General features: G+C 42.1%; 1 protein-coding gene across 2 annotated transcripts in view; it reads left to right on the top strand.

Moving 5' to 3' along the window:
* Positions 1 to 19,233, top strand: part of PTPRT (protein tyrosine phosphatase receptor type T) — a 619,644-nt gene that overhangs the window by 241,356 nt on the left and 359,055 nt on the right. For both annotated transcript variants that reach the window (XM_028734967.2, XM_028734972.2), the window contains exons 3-5: positions 8,610 to 8,881; positions 12,407 to 12,488; positions 16,417 to 16,532. In XM_028734967.2, the coding sequence (XP_028590800.2) occupies positions 8,610 to 8,881; positions 12,407 to 12,488; positions 16,417 to 16,532 (470 nt within the window). The remainder of the gene's footprint in view (positions 1 to 8,609; positions 8,882 to 12,406; positions 12,489 to 16,416; positions 16,533 to 19,233) is intronic.

Below are 19,233 nucleotides of genomic sequence, written 5' to 3'. Positions count from 1 at the left end.
CTTGATATCAATAGGCAGGGTGTTTCAAAGCATAGATGCTGCCACACTAAATGACTGAGTTCTTATAAATGCAGAACAGGAATTATGTGGTACTTCTAGGAGTGCCAATTCTACCAATCGATTTTCCCAATTTTAGTATGAATTTCTGCTACCATTTTGGTATGCAGTTTGAATAGCGTCCACATCTTTTCAATCAATCTTTCCTAGTATAATGTATTTTGTATGTGGTTTTCACAAATGTACTCATTTTAATGCAGAATTTTACCTAATAGGCATTATTTGTAAACATGGTTTGGTTGTAAAACTACCACAAAATTCGAATTAATGTGAATTCTGAAGGCCAGCTGTGTTTTGATTGTAATGTTGTTTCTCAACATTCAGATTTGATAAGATCAGCTTCAAATGTGAACTGAATCAAATTTCTCCCCCATCACTAGAAGAGACCTGGTGGATCAGTCCCAAGGCATCCTGTTTTCACAGTTACCAGCCAGATGCCTATGCAGCGCCCACAAGGAGGAGAGGGTTGCAGCAGCAATTTCCCCTCTTCTGTTCCTCATGGAACTGTTGACCAATCTGCACAGCCCCGACTTAGCTGCTGCCTCAACCCTCCCAGCAGTAATACCTACTGAGAAGCTACAGCCCTGGCTGTGCCCACCAAACATGCCCCTCTTGGCTCCCCAGCAATTGGTATTCAGAAGCATTGGCATCTGTCAGTCTTGAGAGCCAATGGAAGAGTGTGCCATCAGGGGTGAAGTCAAACTGTTTGAGAGTTAGACTGCCTTCTGTGGCTGTAGAGACAGGAGATACGTGTTTTATTGTAGCTGGAGCAGATGAAGATGTCTAGTTATGCTGGGGCAGATGCACCATGGAATTTCTTCTCTGCACTCCTCCCAATGGTCATTTCTCCTCTGGTCATTGCCATGGCTACATGTCCTAACTGTCTGTCTCGAGGCATTGTGGTCATCAGCAGGGGATTCCCATACATTGGGCTTCACGTTGCCAGCCTTCGTGCCACATCTTTGTAATGCAGGCCAACAGGCCATGTGCCCAAGGTCAGCTCTCCACTAAGCACATCATTGGGGATCCTGCCATCTTCCATTCTGTGTACATGAGCAAGCCAGTGTAGACGTCACTGAGACAGAAGTCTCAACATGCTGGGAAAGTGGACTTGGAAGAGCACATCTTTGTTTGAGACTCTGCCCTGCCATTCAGAAGTGCACTGCCCCCAATATTGCAGGTTGTACACCCCAGACATGATTAAGTTAAAGGTAGGTAAAGGACCCCTGAATGGTTAAGTCCGGTCAAAGGCGACTATGGGGTTGTGGCGCTCATCTTGTTTTCAGGCTGAGGGAACTGGCGTTTGTCCACAGACAGGTTTCCGGGTCATGTGGCCAGCATGACTAAACCGCTTCTGGCACAACGAAACACTGTGGCGGAAACCAGAGCGCATGGAAACGCCATTTACCTTTCTGCCGCAGTGGTACCTATTTATCTACTTGCACCGGTATGCTTTTGAACTGCTAGGTTGGCAGGAGCTGGGACAGAGCAAGGGGAGCTCACTCCGTTGCAGGGATTTGAACCACTGACCTTCTGATCGGCAAGCCCAAGAGACTCAGTGGTTTAGACCACAGAGCCACCCGCATCCCAACATGATTAGCATCCTTCATTGTAAGTGGTAAGTGGCTAAATGGCATTGGTGATATTTGTACTGGGGACTTGCTGATTTTCCACAGCTTGGTCTCTTAGGTATTTAGGATGTTGATTGATTGATTGATTGATTGATTGATTGAGAGATTAAATTTATATCCCTTCCTCTGAAAGAACCCAAGATATCATAAATGGCAAAATTCAGGCCTGAATATTTAACTCGGAACCCCAAGAGCACAACCTTATCTGCTAGAAACAGAAGTTATTTTCACTGGACCTTAAATCATCTTGTAGGATATTTTAACTTTGGGATTTGGATTCAGAACATAGTTACTTAAAGCATTAGCTAATAATGTAATATTTTTAAAAATCTAAAACTACCGTTCAACATAAAAACAATAAAGAAAATCATTAAAATAAAAAGACAGTATAAAACTAGTAAAAATATAGTATAAAAGCAGATAAAATAGTAATTTGGGGGATTTAAAAGTTCCCAAAGGCTAAAATAAGTACAGATAAAGATTTTTCTTAAGATGGTGTCTGCTCCAGATTATTTTTTCATAGCTGAATGCAGACTGCTCCCAGAGTACTTTGCTTGCTGTAAAACTGCTCCCCAGGTCCTGGAATATGTGATTTGGACTTTGGCCAAGCATCTATATGATGTGGTAAGCTCATTCATGCTATTCCATTTAGCTGGGCTCTTCTCTTGAGAATCTGCATATTTTCTCTTGTCTAAAGGATGCTGTGTGGTTAGGAGACCAAGCAAGACTTCACATGCTTTTCCTCCACACCCAGAGTGTTCTCTTTGTATGCAAGTATGCACACTCTTTCTCTCTCATCTCCATTTCTGCTGCCCATTGTGTCTATATTTGACACGATCCATTTTAAAACAGGGAGAGTCGCACACATTTCTGTTGTGTGTAATTGCAAAGCAGTGGAAAAGCTTATTTGGGCAAATGCTGCCAGTGTCTCTTCCTCTAAGCCTACTACATATGGCTGCTCATTGATCAGAAATGATCAGAATGTTTATCCGGCTCATCTGGGTGTCTGTCACACTGCTGCAACACGGCATACAAAAGAAAAAGTGAGGGGGGGGACCCTAACTTCAATAGGTTACTAGTGAGGCAAGCTTTCCCAGATTCAATCTTCTATGAACTGCATGGGGGCCAGCAGAGAGATAACGTTTGTAGCATGACTTGGCAGCTGCATCGGAACTGAGAATGTCAAGAGGGCTGCATTTGATTAAAAATTACTATGCCTGACTGCTGAAATAGATATTCTTTCTTCTCTTTCTCTGCCCCCCTCTCCCAATCTCTTATTACTTTTGCTAGTTTTCCTCAAGGCATGTGTGCACACATCCACAAAGCAGATCTTTTAAAGAGAATTAAACCAACAGTTCTCATTATTTTTATTGCTAGAGAGGAGTGTTTTTTGTCACATCACTGCAGCCATGAAAGGGAGAATTTTAAACGCCTTTCTCAAAATATTCTGTGGATTCCCATAGTTGTAGTGTGTGTGTGTGTGTGTGTGTGTGTGTGTGTGTGTGTTTGTATGAGAGAGAGACTAAGAGAGAAGGTCAACTGTGAGTATGGGTTGGAAAACAGCTGCAAATGTAACTCTAGCTGCATGGTGGGATGGACTGTGGAATACAACCCTTATGAAGAAACTAATGAAGCATATTAGAGTGCTCAGGAGCACGAAGTTTTGAACCTGTATAGTACGGTTTTGAACCTGTATAGTACCTATTTATTCAGTACACTGTTGCCCCCTCACCACCAGCTACCCATTGCTTACTCTGTTTTTACTATTGTAGACCACCCTGAAACCTTAGGGTGAAGGGCAGCTAAAATAATGATGATGATGATGATGATGATGATGATGCCAAGGCTATTTTCTTTAACAAGAGGGGAATATGTGCTAGGTGATGCTAGGTGGAGCATCACAAGGTGATTTAACGTCCTTGGAATTGATCGGTTAATAAGTAGCAGGGTGTTGATCTGATTCAATTAGGATGTAAAGGAGACTGGCTTTTACATGTACCAAAATTCAGTTGCTTGGGGCCTTAGAGGATAGGATACCCTCCTTCCCTTCCTTCCTTTCAATTCAGGGTGGAAGCCAGTCAGGTTGGTACAGAATTCCTGTCTATGATTGCCAGCACTGGTCAGCTTAGCAGCTGTAGACAGATAAGAGACTCAGCTACATTTGTCAGTACAGTGGTACCTTGGGTTAAGAACTTAATTCGTTCTGGAGGTCCGTTCTTAACCTGAAACTGTTCTTAACCTGAGGTACCACTTTAGCTAATGGGGCCTTCCGCTGCAGCTGTGCCGCCACTGCACGATTTCTGTTCTCATACTGAAGCAAAGTTCTTAACCCGAGGTACTATTTCTGGGTTAGCGGAGTCTGTAACCTGAAGTGTCTGTAACCCGAGGTACCACTGTACAGCAATTTGAATGCAACACCAGATGGCACCAGAGAGCACAAAAGCTTTCTATAGCATTTTTACATAGGTTTTTCTTTTCTTTTATTATAACGTTTTAATTTCTGACTTATTTATAGTGGTTTTTTTCCTGTGTGTAGATCCATCCAAGGTGGATAATGGCAGACAAAGTGTGGGAACAAAAGGGAGGCAATCAGACAACAGAGCTTGGAACAGAACATAGTGGCCACTACTTTAAACTTTAAGTTTAGTGAGACATAAACAAACCAACAATTTCAAATGGTTTTTCCACCTTTCCCCAAAATGAACCATAATGAACATCCATCACAGTTTGCCAGTTTGGACAACACAACAAGCTGTGGATGGTTAAGCAAAAACAGAAGTGAAAGCTTCTGAGATCTCCTTGCATCTGTGCTAGAGAAGGAGAGGGAATGCATAACCTGCAAGGTCATTTAGTGTAATGTCTGAATGCGGCCAGTGCAGAGTTAGATTTAGGGCAGTGTGATCGGTTCCATTGCACTGGGTGCTGAGTCTAGTGGGCACTGCAGGGCATTGCAACTATGACTTAGTGAATTGAGTAGAAGGCAAGAAATGAGGGGGGACCAAATTGTAGCTTTGCACAGGGTGCTGCTGAAATCTGAAAGATCCAAGTCTGCCCTTGGCCCATGTCTCAGATAAAGTTTTATTGGAGTAGAATTATGATCCCCACCCGATTCTGGAGACCCAGTAAAAACTGTGGCCAGATTAGGACTTAGGTGTGGCGCCACCTGACCGTCAATAGGCAACATTGCAAGCTTGGAAAAAAATAAAATGAGGAATTTAAACCAGAAGCTTCTGTCTCAGCTCATCCCAACTCCTTCCTTCCTTCAGTTTTTTTTTTACTTTGCCTCACAGAAAGTGGTCGTTTGTTCATGAGACTCCTGGTGTTGTCCTTTCCAAACTGGTTATTTCCTTGTTTCTTTTACCTTTTGTGGAATTTCTTTGTGTGTTTAGCCTCATTTTTAGTTATTCTCAGCACTCCTTTCCCCGCTCCGGTGTTTTCACGCTGATTTCTTGAGACCTATTCAGTTGTTGGTTTCCTTCTCTACAGTCTCCTTAGACTCTATATTGTCCTTTGCATTGCTGACTTCATCCATAGTAGCCTCTGGATTCCACCCCCCCCTCCAGCTTTTTGCTCAGTATAGGTAAAGCTTTTCAAACCTCTAGTCATTAGCTCTCAGTGGGAGGTTAGACAGTTTCCCGTGTTTTTTGCTAACAATCACCTAATGATCGGCCATTGTTCAAACAGCTTCTTTTCCTGCGCTTAAATGGAAAGGCACAGAAGAAATGCACACTCTCCTGCCAGGAGCGAATTGCAGCAGCAAAATTACAGCCCATAAATGCAATAGACAATATTACAGGTAGTTCTCCATCTACCCAAGTTTTGACTCCAGCCTTCCCCACCATGGTTCAGGAGCAGCACCTGCCACTTTCAACTCTGTTAGGCAGATCTTCCCAGCTTGCCAGCCTCTCCTGCCCCATCTCTAGGGGAGTAATATACAGATCATCTCAGAGCTAGATCAGGTGGTCCCATGAACTCCCCTCATTCTGGCATCAGCTCTGAGAACCAATTGCAGCTGGGGAGGCATAGCCAGGGGAGTTGACCAGGTAAGGGACGGGACTGCCCACCTGGCACAATAGAGGGTCCTCATTCGGCTCCAGAGCTTCTCCCGCCCTACCCTCCCTTAGTTTAGGACATTTATTGCAGGTTAACAGCTTCTTTACAGGTATGTTGGCGCTGCAACGGTCATTGATGGTTGCTGTTGAAGGACCGGGAAGGAATTTCCCTGCATTGGCAGGTTTCGCCTTCACTGTAGCAAAATGTCACAACTTTGGTGGTTTCAGGCCTTGGGTGGAATCCTTTAGTCTATCTTCCCTAAATTGGGGGGAGGGGATGAAGTGGTGACACACACCCCCTGCGGTGATCCCAGGGTTCCCCGTTAAAGGGGTTGTGTTGAGTGGAGTCACTGGCCATACGCTGAAAGGTTGTCAGTGCTCTCCCCTGTGTTGTGGCGAAATGGGGGGGGGGGCAGGCTCTCTGCTTAAACATACGTCTTCCAGAGCCAGCCCAAACCCCAGACAGATTAATTAACTCTGGTGTGCCCCCAGATCCCTGGCTGGGGACTGGGAGGGATAAACGCCCAATGCCTAAGCCAGGGTCTTCCTACATCTGAAAATTTAATAAAGTTGTGGCCATTTTTAATCCCCTAGCACGTTGTCATGACTCATTATTCCACCTGGGTGTCGCCTAGGGTCGGGGGGTGTTCACCTGGGCACGCAATACAGAGCAATGCGGTTTGGCCTGGCCTCAGCATAGAGAGCATTCACCAAAGTAGTGGTAGCCCTTGTTTCACGCATCCATATTCAGTGCATATTGCCTTTTTTTTACCTTGATAACGTACTGATTGCCTCTGCATCAAACAAGAGGAGATCTTTATGTGAGCCTATCAGCCTTCTAGGATCACAACTTCGTGAACAACTACAATAAGGGCCTTCTATTCCCTTTTTGCCAGTTGATTCATCTAGGAGGCCTCAAACACTCAAGCGGAGACAATTACGTTATCTCCAGAAAAACATAACCAAAATTCTCTCAACTGTGTCCTCCATCCTACCCCATCAAGCTATCATTTTAATGCTGTTGTCAAAGATGCTATGGCTAATGATACTTGCCGTACCAATGATGCTTTGGGGCAGACTTTGCTCATATCCCAGTCAATGGCTCCTCTTGCACCATCAGAGATCCATTCACAAGTGCTTTTATGGGGTCTCCAGAAAAGTCTGTTAAACTTACTGTGAAAGGTGTTTCTGGATCCCATAAAAGCTGCCACCAGAGCCCACTCAGGCTGTCAGCAGCTGTTTATTCTGTGGCACCTCACCACTTCTTTTGCCAATAGATCCTCCGTCATACTTCTTTACCTTTCCTACCAGAGTGTCTCAGTGAGTTTTTAAGGCAACCTCTCCTGTTAAAAGCCATCTTCCATGCTCTTCTGATACTGAATCTCCTCATATTCTGGCTTGTTATTTAAAAACTGAAAAAGGAAGGAGCAGCAAAGAGCTAAGATGGCAGCTTCCTGTTCTTTATTTTATTTTTTGCTCACTTGCAATGTTACCTATTGACTGCCAGGAGGTGTGAAACCTAAATCCCAATCTGGTGGCTGCTTTTTACAGGATCCAGGAATACCTTGCACGATAAGTATAATGGAATTTTTAAAAAACGCATTAGCGAACACACTGTCCCAAAGAAGAGACAAAAGTCAGGGCAAGGGATTGGATTTGGTGGACTTCTCTTGTTTTGAGGTTCTTAAAATAGCTGTTCTTAAAAGGTTGCTTTACAAATGGCAATACTTTTCAGCATGAATCATTTCCCTTCTTGCTGTGCTACAGCAGTGCTATCTGTGTGACACACTGGAATTGAGGTTTTTGTTGATCAGAGTCTCAGCAGCTGTTACAGCATCCAGTCTCTAACTCTTGGACTTAAACCAAACAGAACTAAAAGTTAATATTTGATTGTAAAACTAGTAACACTTCCCTGTGTGGCCTGCGTTGTGTTAACTTTCCTTTCTTTCTTTAATTCACGAGGGACAAAAATAACATTGATGCCCACTCAAAAATTGTGTTCATTTGAGTGATTAGATCAGAGACAGGTACAAATTGACAATTCTAAATTGCAGGGACATGCACAAATTGATAATTACAGAGAGAAGTCATGCATTCAAATGGTGCATCAGAGTTGTGAAATGGGCTACAAATGTGATTAAAATATAAGGAATTCAAACAGAGGGAGTGTCAAGGTAGCTGTTCCAACGTGGCTCCATTTGGTCTAAGGCTCTCCTTTCTACATCTTAAGCTGGTGAAATCCCATAGTAATCCATGGCCTGCTCAGTATTTTAAGCTGGTGAAACCCCACAGTAATCTATGACCTGCACAGCGGCTAATTGCTGCCGTCCGGTGGAGGAGTCGCACTCCTTTGTGTGCCACTGTGCCTTGCTCTTTTCCAGTGATGTATTACAATACATTGGTACAATACAAAGCAATAAATTTAGATGTGTTATAAAGGCTGTCAGCTTCATACTGCTTGAAAATGCCACTGGGAGAGCCTGGCCACTTGGCAAGAGGTTTGTACAATGTGTATGCACTTCATGCTTGGTGTGGATATTTTACTGTCAGACAATTTGAAATCCAGGGTAGAAAATTTGAAAATAGTAATAAATAACCCTCTTTAAGTGATGGTGGAGGCAGTGGGTGCAAATTTATTTGCAGCTCCTGTAATTTTGATGTCTTCTTGTCTTTTTCAGATAAGTGTTGACATAAAATAATAGGTTTTCAGTTCTTTGAGATGAATACCTGTTTTGTTTTCTGACTGCTGGGCAGATTGTTTAGAATTATTGGCTCTTCATCATACTATTGTTCCAGGGGAAGAGAAGGAAACCACTGACCTTATTTTTCTCTGCTATTGTCCCTCTCTTTGTTTCACATTTATCTCCAGGCTCCTTCATGATGGTGAACAGCTCTGGGAGAGCATCTGGGCAAAAAGCTCATTTGCTTCTACCAACCTTGAAGGAAAATGACACACACTGTATTGACTTCCATTACTACCTGTCCAGTCGAGACCGCTCCAGCCCTGGATCGTTGAACGTTTATGTCAAGGTTAATGGTGGACCTCAAGGCAACCCTATCTGGAATGTGTCTGGGATTGTTACAGAAGGCTGGGTGAAGGTAGAACTTGCAATCAGCACATTCTGGCCACACTTCTATCAGGTGTGTTTGAGATTCCCCCATCCCTAAAAAGTTGCATCAAATATTTTGTGATTATATCATATCATATCCTATCTATTCTGTGATAATAACCACTTCCCCTTTCCCCCAGATACTACAGATAACTATCAATATGGTCTGTTTTGACCCTCATTAAATAACAGATAGCAGTACTCAGAATCACACTCTGATTTAGAAGAGAGCAGCCATAGTATTTTCTTGGATTTGTCCCAATGCAAGTTAAGGAATGTTGGCATTTCTGTAAAAACTAAGATAAATGCTAGAAATGTAATTCAGGTGTTTGCTTGCTTCAGCAGACACCTGAATTTACATAGGAACACATTTACAAATTTGTTGCTAATACAAATTTCAGCTTTAACAAACTGTTTTGTCGTGTTGTTGTTTGTTTGTTTTGCAGCAGAAACACTTAGCTGACATTTCCCTCACCATTGAGGGATACTGAGTACAATCAACGCATGAAGACCCCAGGAGTAGGAGTGGTCAAATTTAGCCCCTTGCCCCTATACAGATTATATGGGGAATGTGGAGAAGCACACTTACAGAAGCCTTGATGGAAAGTACATGGAGAGACATGTCATGAAAATAGTAGCCATAGTCAAAACTGAGTATTCTTGAGGATGTGGGGGGCAGATGGAGAGAGAGTGTTTGGCTCTTTCTCTGACATGATCCTGACAAAAATGGCATCTCTGAAGCAGCTGTTTACATTAGAGCTCTCATTTGTGCCAATGAAATAAGTTGGACATTAATAGGATTTGTGCAGTCAACATCACATTTGGTTTGGCACATAGCTGACCACTGTTATGTACTTAACAGTGAAGAGGTTGTCCTCTGCAAAGATGGATAAGAGGCAGGACTTTCTTCATCCAACAATTCCTCTCCCCTTGATTTCATCCCTTCTACTTGCTGTATCTGGAGCTATGGCCCACTGTGTGGATATCATTTCTTAAATATACACACATCTGACACATTGCATACATGGACTAACCCAGGCACCCCAAACTCGGCCCTCCAGATGTTTTGGGACTACAATTCCCATCATCCCTGACCACTGGTCCTGTTAGCAAGGGATGGTGGGAGTTGTAGTCCCAAAACATCTGGAGGGCCGAGTTTGCGGATGCCTGCACTAACCTAATGAGAGCTGCTATCTAATATCCTGATGGGTCAGCTCAATACAAAGGTTTTCTCCAGTGTAGTTAATACTAATTGAAAATTACATGCATTGTGTATTCCACATGAAATAAATGTGGCTTGCTATTTATTGTGTTTCATTATATATATATATTTCACTTCAAACATCCAGAGGCATCCCAAAGCAATTTACAATTATAAAATACAAAATTCATTTTTTTTTAAAGTTATAAAACAAGATGACATAAGCGTTGATCCAAAGAAAAAAAGTAATCTAAAACAGAAAAGAATTCAGCCCTTTCCACACAGAATGAACACCAGTATCCACCAAAAGCCCAGTCACCAGTGCTGTCCAGGAGCAGAATTACATTAAGGCAGGCTTCCTCAAACTCGTCCCTCCAGATGTTTTGAGACTACCATTCCCATCATCCCTGAGCACTGGTTTTGCTAGCTAGGGATCATGGGAGTTGTAGGCCAAAAACATCTGGAGGGCGGAGTTTGAGGAAGCCTGTTTTAAGGTATCAAAAAGTAACATATGCATCAGGTCTGGCTAGCAGTACTGAGTACTTGTAAGCCCTGACACCTCATTTGAGGTAGATGAGATTTCAGTGTTTTTCTTCTATGGTCAGCATATTCCCTTAATATGGTTTACCTTAGGCTACTCTTTTCATCTTCTCTCTAGTTGTTTCAGTTTTGCCATGAATTTTCACATTGTCCCAGATTGGATGTCAAAGTCACAACTCAGCTATGTTGGGACATCCCAAAGTCCCAAAGAATGACTAATGCTGCATATTACATAAATCACTTGCAACAACTTAATACTCGCAGTAATATCTTTGAAAACTTGCCTAAACGGAAAGAAATATTGTGTGTTACATCAAATGCTTTTTTTAATTAGGCATATGCATATGAATTAGAAATGAGAAATACATTCATTTCATTTCTGATTATTAATCCTTTAAGCATAATTATATTTTGACAGAACAGTGAAAGATTATAAATGAAATAAATGAGGAAGGTGACACAGTTTCATTTTAAACTGAAAGGGCTTCATTATTATTATTATTTTTAAAAAAGTCTAATTCCAAACACAGAATATTTATAAATAAATTAACTTGGAAATGTTAATGTTTTTAAGAAGTTTTTCACAAGGTTAATTGGCAAACATTCCTCTGTTGCTGTGAGTTGAATGCCTCTAAAAGGTGAAGAAGGCAGGGAAGCATCATTGGGCATCAAAGGGGTTGCCATTTTGATTTATCCCATGTTTCAACAACAGCAAAGCCACCTTCTGTGATACTTCCTGGGTGATCTATTTAGGGTGCAGCTAGATGGGAGCTGCTATTTAAGTCAAATTGGAGATAGTACTCTGTTCCAGTGAGTACCAACACAGACACACACAATTATCTTACAGATAACTTTATAAATTCAGTATTATTTTTAAAATATTACAGTTACCTATAAATATACTGAATAAGTATAATATATGCAATGCATATGTACGTACATCACATACATGGTAAAACGTTACATTGTCAAATTTATGATCTATTTCATATATCTCCTAATAACGAATATGGATTGACCAGATCTTGCCCTTTATCATTCCAACAAGCTCCATATTTCTGCAAACCTGACATGGCACTATTTATCTTCTCTAATTAACTTTGTCAACCTAACCTACGGACAGATGGATAGTGACACGTTCTGCATGCCCAAATACGGCTCAGGTAGTTTATCCAAAGGTGTTCCCAGTGTGAAGTTTCCCTCCTTAAGAGTTGTATGCAATATTTGATGACTCAACATAATTATACTATGAGCTTTGGCATTTTTAATGACACAGAAGGAGAATTTACAGGGCAGCCATTTTGTTTGTGTGTTTCTTATAACACAGAGACTGCAACCTAATCCCGTGGAGTAAGCCCCATTGAATTCAATAGGCCTTGTTCATGAGTAGACATGGTTAGGACCATGCTGTTAGTTCTGGCACTGAAATCCTTGGTCTTTGTCTGTTTTTATTAGCATTTAACCCATTTAACTTGGCTTCATGCTTATGCTTAAGAGCAAATCAGTGTGGTTCCTCCCCTGCCCCCCCCCCCCAGGCTTCTCCCAAGTAGAAGTGTGATAGATATTTTCCTACATTATGTTCAGTGGCGACATATTGGAACAGGACAATGTGTGTATTTTTCTTCCTTGCGCATTAATGAATAAACCTTCAAGGGGTTAAATTGGCTAGCTTATGAAAGCAATCAATATGTTGAGTTGTGAATCTCTGTCCCTGGATTTTGAACATTTTCAGCTTCAGCTATGCGAGAAAGAATAGGTGAGAGATTCTTTCAGACAGCTTACTTAAGCAGCTTGTTTTCCCCCTGTGTATTTCAGGTGATATTTGAATCGGTTTCGTTGAAGGGACACCCTGGGTACATAGCTGTGGATGAAGTCAGAGTTCTTGCCCATCCATGCAGTAAGCATACTCCCCCCTCCCTTTTCCTTCCTAACCGTAGTAATGTGTTACACTCGGCCTTGCATCAAGAGGAGTAATTCGCCCAATTCAATCAGTTCTGAAACATCTTCTTTTATCCTTTCCAAATGCTTACAGAGTGGAAGCAATCAACCCTGAATAAATACATAATTTATCAAGTTGTGCAACAGGCAGAACCGCTACAAATGTGCAGCTAGTGCCAAAATTCTAGTCCGTTATTAAGGAGATATAAAGCCCTGATTGTTAGCTCTGATTCAGGCCATTGAAGGAGAAGAATTGCAGGGTTCTGATGGTATCATATAGAAGTAAGTTAAAGGGGGAATTTTGGGATGTGGGGGAAGTTCTTTCATGTGCACACAACTAAGCAAATTAGTGCAACATTCACTCTGGAAGAAATGCCCTGGAGTATACTTTCTTTAAAGGAATGTAAATCTTTTCAGTGGCTCAATGAAAGAATTTAAAGAATATGTATCCCTTTCAGAGCACTCGATTCATACTGTGAAGTATAGAATAAGTCAAAAGATTGTTTCACTACATTCCCTCGGCTGTTGTATTTTGTACCAGCCGTTTTATCCATGGAAACACTCAATTAGGAATTTGTATCCATTTGTTGTTACAGATGTCCAATTCATAACATTCAGATACAAACTCCCCCAAATCCAGGACTAATTCAGAGGTAACACTAGGGCCATTTTTGTGCTCATGGTACCTGCCTGATATCTAGAAGCCAACAGAAAGCTTTATACTTGGGCCAGTGCAGTCACAATGAAACATATTTAAGTCCTTCTAATTTCAACAGGATGGGACACGGGTGACGCTGTGGGTAAAAGCCTCAGCGCCTAGGGCTTGCCGATCGAAAGGTCGGCGGTTCGAATCCCCGTGGCGGGGTGCGCTCCCGTTGCTCGGTCCCAACGCCTGCCAACCTAGCAGTTCGAAAGCACCCCTGGGTGCAAGTAGATAAATAGGGACCGCTTACTAGCAGGAAGGTAAACGGCGTTTCCGTGTGCTGCGCTGGCTCGCCAGATGCAGCTTGTCACGCTGGCCACGTGACCCAGAAGTGTCTCCGGACAGCACTGGCCCCTGGCCTCTAGAGTGAGATGGGCGCACAACCCTAGAGTCTGGCAAGACTGGTCCGTACGGGCAGGGGTACCTTTACCTTTACCTTTAATTTCAACAGGCAAAAACTATGTAATATTATTTTAGAGACTTGTGTGACTTAAAAGGGATAAATATGGAAGATTTTGGGATCCAAAGGTGCCTTCTAATTTCTGTGCATGCTTTATATTTATCTGTTTATTACATTTATACCCTGGCTTTCTGCCAGTCACCCAACACAGTCTACAATTTTAAATGCTAAAAGAAATAAGTGTAAAGTTGACTGAGGAAGGGACAGGACAATTCCAGCAATGTTGTTAGGGACATCATATATAAGGCATTTATGTTCTCTCAAAAATAGAGTGTTGTTGTGGTTTCTTTTAATACTCACTTCCCCAGCATTGCTAGCTAGAAGAGAATTAGTTTGACTCATTAGATTATTCTCTTAAAAAACTTTTTGTCCTTTTGACTATCAGGTATTATACTATTGAGAGGGCCTTCTGGTGGTTTCCTCACTGCGAGAAGTGAGGTTACAGAAACCAGGCAGAGGGCCTTCTCTATAGTGGCTCCTGCCTTATGGAATACCCTCCCATCAGATGTCAAGGAAATAAACAACTATCTGACTTTTAGAAGACCTCTGAAGGCAGCCCTGTTTAGGGAAGTTTTTAATGTTTGATGTTTTATCGTATTTTTAATATTCTGTTGGGAGCCGCCCAGAGTGGCTCGGGAAACCCAGACAGATGGGTGCTGTATTATTATTATTATTATTATTATTATTATTATTATTATTATTATTATATTAATAACAATAAATGTGATTGTGTTTGAACTCAAATTCATCAACCATTTTTCCTTTATTCATTTCTTCCTTTCGTTCCTTTTTAAAACTGTAGAGGACTCAGTAGCAGTAGCCTTGCCATCAATTAAAAAAGGCCCATTTTGATACACTAAAGCTAAAAGGAATGGAAAGTACCAACTGTCATAACGGCTTGCTGTAAATATTCTGCAAAAGCAGTATTGTTTTATATCAAGGCTTCTCCATTTCAGGTGACAGATGAATGACCCTGTCTCAGCCAACAGCTAGTACATCAATAAATTGTGACATGGATAAACTACCGGCCAGCTAAAAGGGATGGCATAACTCTCTTTGACTCTGCTGGCCAAGTGATACTGCTCACCAAATTGTAGCTGGCCTTTCATTGTGACAGAGCCTGCGAAGCTATGGTCCTCTGTATGTTGATAGACTCCTCATTATTATCCATGATAATTGATCACAGTAGGGATGCGGGTGGCGCTGTGGTCTAAACCACTGAGCATTGGGCTTGCTGATCAAAAGGTTGGTGGTTCGAATCCCCACAGTGGGGTGAGCTCCTGTTGCTCAGTCCCAGCTCCTGCCAACCTAGCAATTCGAAAGCACCCCAAAAAGTGCAAGTAGATAATAGGTCCCGCTCCGGCAGGAAGGTAAACAGCATTTCCATGCGCTGCTCTGGTGTTGGTGTTCCGTTGCACCAGAAGCGGCATAGTCATGCTGGCAACATGACCTGGAAAAACTGTCTGCAGAGCGGACAAACGCCGGCTCCCTCGGCCTGTAAGGCGAGATGAGCACCACAACCCCAGAGTCGTTTGCAACTGTACTTAATTGTCAGGTGTCCCTTTACCTTTAATTGATCATGGTGGCTGAGGCTGATTGGAGCTGCCCATTATGTGTTTCCCCCCATTATAGCAAATAGTAGAAAAGGAGCTTGGAGGAAAAAGTTAAACCCTCCCTGTGCCAGTGCTGCAGCGATGATCTGATTGCAATGCTGCAGAGCTGGCCCATTCATGAGGCAAGGTGAGGTGACTACCTCAGGGGTCACGATCCACAGGCACAGCAGATCCTGTCTCTAAGGAATTCATTGCCCAGTTCCGCTGCCACAGCAACAGCTGTGTCGTGCTCTTTGGGAGCTGGATCTGCTGCCAGCTTGGTAGTGCCTCTCCACAAAATAGCCATTTTACAGAAGGAAAAATGGTGATGCTCAGGGCTTTTCCTCCCCCAAACCAGGCAAATAACCTACGTGCAACGCAAAACAAATAAAACATACAAAAAAGCAAGGAACAGTCCTGCAAAAAGAAAAGGCAGCACCCCTTCAAACAACAAAGATGCCAATTAATCTCTTTAAAGATAGAATATTGGGATGGGCCTCAGGCCTCAGTGGACACCACAGTGGGGTTATCTGAGGGTGTCCATGAGACCACATTGAGGACCCCATATATAAAGTCTCTATGCTCTGTGTGCTTACTTGAATGTAGGCCCCATTGAGTTGGGTGGACTTTGGTAATGGTAATATTTTAATAGGGTTGGACCATATCAAGTTACTGTTGTTAGTTGTCTGTGAGTAGGAACCCAGGCTGCTTAGTAAAAAAATATCTTGGCTCAGTTTTCCTTTGCCTACTTTTCCTTGTGAATGATATATTCATTGATTTTGTACATATTATGTTATATGTATTATATATTTACATCCTTCCACAGAAGAAATTTGCTATTTGCTTCCATCGTATATTAACTGAAATTTATTACTGGGGAATGTTGAATCCTTTTGGTGCGGAAGTGTTATTTATAGTACATTATCTGTGCCAAGATGGTTGATGCTTTTGTTTTCATACCGTTAGCTGAAAGCCATACTGTAGTATTTTAAACAAACCCCAAACTCAACAGTGCTATGATGAGTAGTTTGTTCTGTGGGAAACCGGACATCCTTGTTAAGAATGGCTGGTTCTCATAGCATACATATGAACTGTGAAGCTCTACCCAGATAATATTTTGCATTTTTGTTAGGAAAAGCTCCTCACTTCCTGCGGCTCCAGAACGTGGAGGTTAATGTTGGACAGAATGCAACGTTCCAGTGCATTGCTGGAGGAAAGTGGTCTCAACATGACAAACTGTGGCTACAGGTAAAGTAGAATGAGATTTTATGTGTTATTTTTCAGACACTCTAAAGCACAAATAGAGCTTCCTATTTTTGAAGACCACAAAACTCAAATAGAGCTCCATACTTTCCAGGGTTTCTCTGTTCCTTTCAGTGACTGGAGTGATACTCCTCTGAATTCCTTGACAGAGCATTTCCCTTTGTGCAAAACCAGCTGCATGCTTCTACTCAATACCTTATTGTCTCAGATTTCTGTATGTAAAAATTATTTAGCTGAATATGCTGGGAACATTAATCAATTGGGCACATTTATAGAAATTAACTACCCTTGTATAAATGCACCCCCTTTTCCTAATTTAGTCCATTTGCAAAAAAAATAATAAAAAAAATCAGAGTTTGGCAAATTAGAAGCTTGGTTCAAAGGCTAGGAAGACAAAAGAAAATCAGGACATTAAAAGTTGGCAAATGAATAGTGTAGAAGGGGAAGGATGAGACACGTGGAAAGGAAGACAGGAGTCTTCAAGGATCGAATTTCTAGTATTCATATTTGTTGAAAAACATTGAACACACATGTGCAAAATATGTTGAAATTCTGAAGTTTGCTGTTTGAATGCCCATAAAGTTAAACCAAAGTAAATTTTCATTCTTTGCACTACCCTTTCATTTTATACTTGACTGTGCTAGAGAAATGTTATTATTTTTATTATTATTTATGAAATAAATAGTTTAAAAAGCTATAGATTATTTAATTAGCCATAGGCTAAAGCTGCATAATTGGCACGACAATAATTTCCAGAAGAACCATGGCTGTTCCTAGACCAGTAGGCACCCAACCCTGTGGTTTTCCAGATGTTTGGACCACAGCTGTCAGGGAAGAGCCAGAACGCACAGTTTTGTCAGTAGCAGGGGAGGGTTCTGAGCAGGAACTGGCAGAAGAGGAAGACAGGGAACTGATGCACAAAGCAGAGCAGGGGGCGAGGCATAGTCAGGAGGAGCAGGGGGTCAGGGATGGTGAAGAGCCCTACAACCCACCAGAGTTGATAGGAGGAAGTTCAGCCTCAGAAAGGGGGGGGGGCTTTCACACCAGCACAGGCAAGGAGGGAAATGAAACGTAAAGAGCAAAGATGTATCGCGAGGTTTCCATGCCTACTTTGTTGGCGCCGAAATCAAAGGAAGACACTCCCCGAATCTGACTCGACAGGTTCGGTTGCGTGATTTTGAATTGCAGCTGTTCTTTGTATATATGTAATAAATAAAAGACTGTAAATATCACGCTGCATATTTTGGAGTTTTACTGCAAAGAGGGAACACCACCTTTACAACAGCTGGAATTATCTCTGACTATTGGACATGCTGGCTGGGGTTACTGGAGTCCTACAATATCTGGACAGCCATAGCTTAATTAACCACCCCTGTACTCAACCAAATATCCACTCTCCACATTAGAAGTGTCTTTGTTGCTTTCATTGTTTGTTCATTTCCCCAACGCCTTATTTCTGTTGCATTCGTAGCCCATTCAACAGATTCAATACATGACATGTATGGAAGATTAATCCCGTCAGATAATAAAATGTATGGCTCTGATCGCTGTGAACTCACAATTGCACCATATGTTGAAAATGAAACTGATGTAAATTTTCCTGGAAACGATGGCTCATATCCAACATTGTGTGAGCAAAAAGTAACTTGAATAATGCTTGTTTCCATTCCCCACCCCCCAGCTATCTGCTCTCTCCCCAAGCATCTCTGGATGGTCAGTGGGACCTATTGAACATTGTGGCTGTGTTGTATGGGACTGCAGGGGGAAGCTGGAATCGGAAGTGTCATCTGCCCAAGTTTGGGAGAATCTTTCTTCCCACTGTAGCCCATACAATGCTACAGTGGTACCTCTGGTTACGAACTTAATTCGTTTCGGAGGTCCGTTCTTAAGCTGAAACCATTCTTATCCTGAGGTGTGCTTTCTGCTAATGGGGCCTCCTGCTCCTGTGTGCAATTTCCGTTCTCATCCTGGGGCAAAGTTCACAACCAGGAGCAGCTTCTTCCGGGTTAGCAGAGCTCGTAACCTGAAGTGTTCGTAACCAGAAGCATTCGTAACCAAAGGTACTACTATATAAGGCTTGGTATGTCCCCTGACCCTCTGGGCAGACTTTTTGAGGAGTCTGGGCAGAAGAAAAAGGAAGAGAACCATAGGCCAAGATTGCCTTCCACTCATACAGTGTTGGGCACAGCTTAAAAATAAAATGTGCTGTCCATGAACATCAGGGTTTCCAATTTTTCTTTCAACTGTCTTGAGCAATCTTGAGTAAGCAGACTGTGACAAGCATTATCTAAGTTCAGCATCACCACCAGCACCTAGGCAATCATCTTTGTTTCCTGCAACTGAATCCAGCCCTGCGAGCAGCTCCTTTCTTCGTGTTAGTTTCCCAGATAATTAACATACAACACAAATACTAAGGAACTGTTGGAAGAGTAAGAATTACTGTGAATTTCCTAAAAGGACTTAAAGGCAATAAAGGTTACCACCATTCTTCTATCTTTCATAAGGCCATGCAAGGTCACAGGACATAATGGAACAAAGTTCAGGCAAGCTTCTGGCTAGAATTTGTGCATATGTACAAACTGAAACTCTTGTTATCTATAGTGTTGTTGTTTTTTACTTTATGTAGCAACTTGATTACTGCAATCCTAAAGAAGTTAATTACAAATCATTAACATTACTTATGCCG

This window comes from Podarcis muralis, chromosome 5 (assembly GCF_964188315.1).
Source record: "Podarcis muralis chromosome 5, rPodMur119.hap1.1, whole genome shotgun sequence".
Lineage (NCBI taxonomy): Eukaryota > Metazoa > Chordata > Lepidosauria > Squamata > Lacertidae > Podarcis > Podarcis muralis.
Note: the sequence above shows the minus strand (reverse complement) of the source record. Positions and strands in the feature narration are given on the sequence as shown.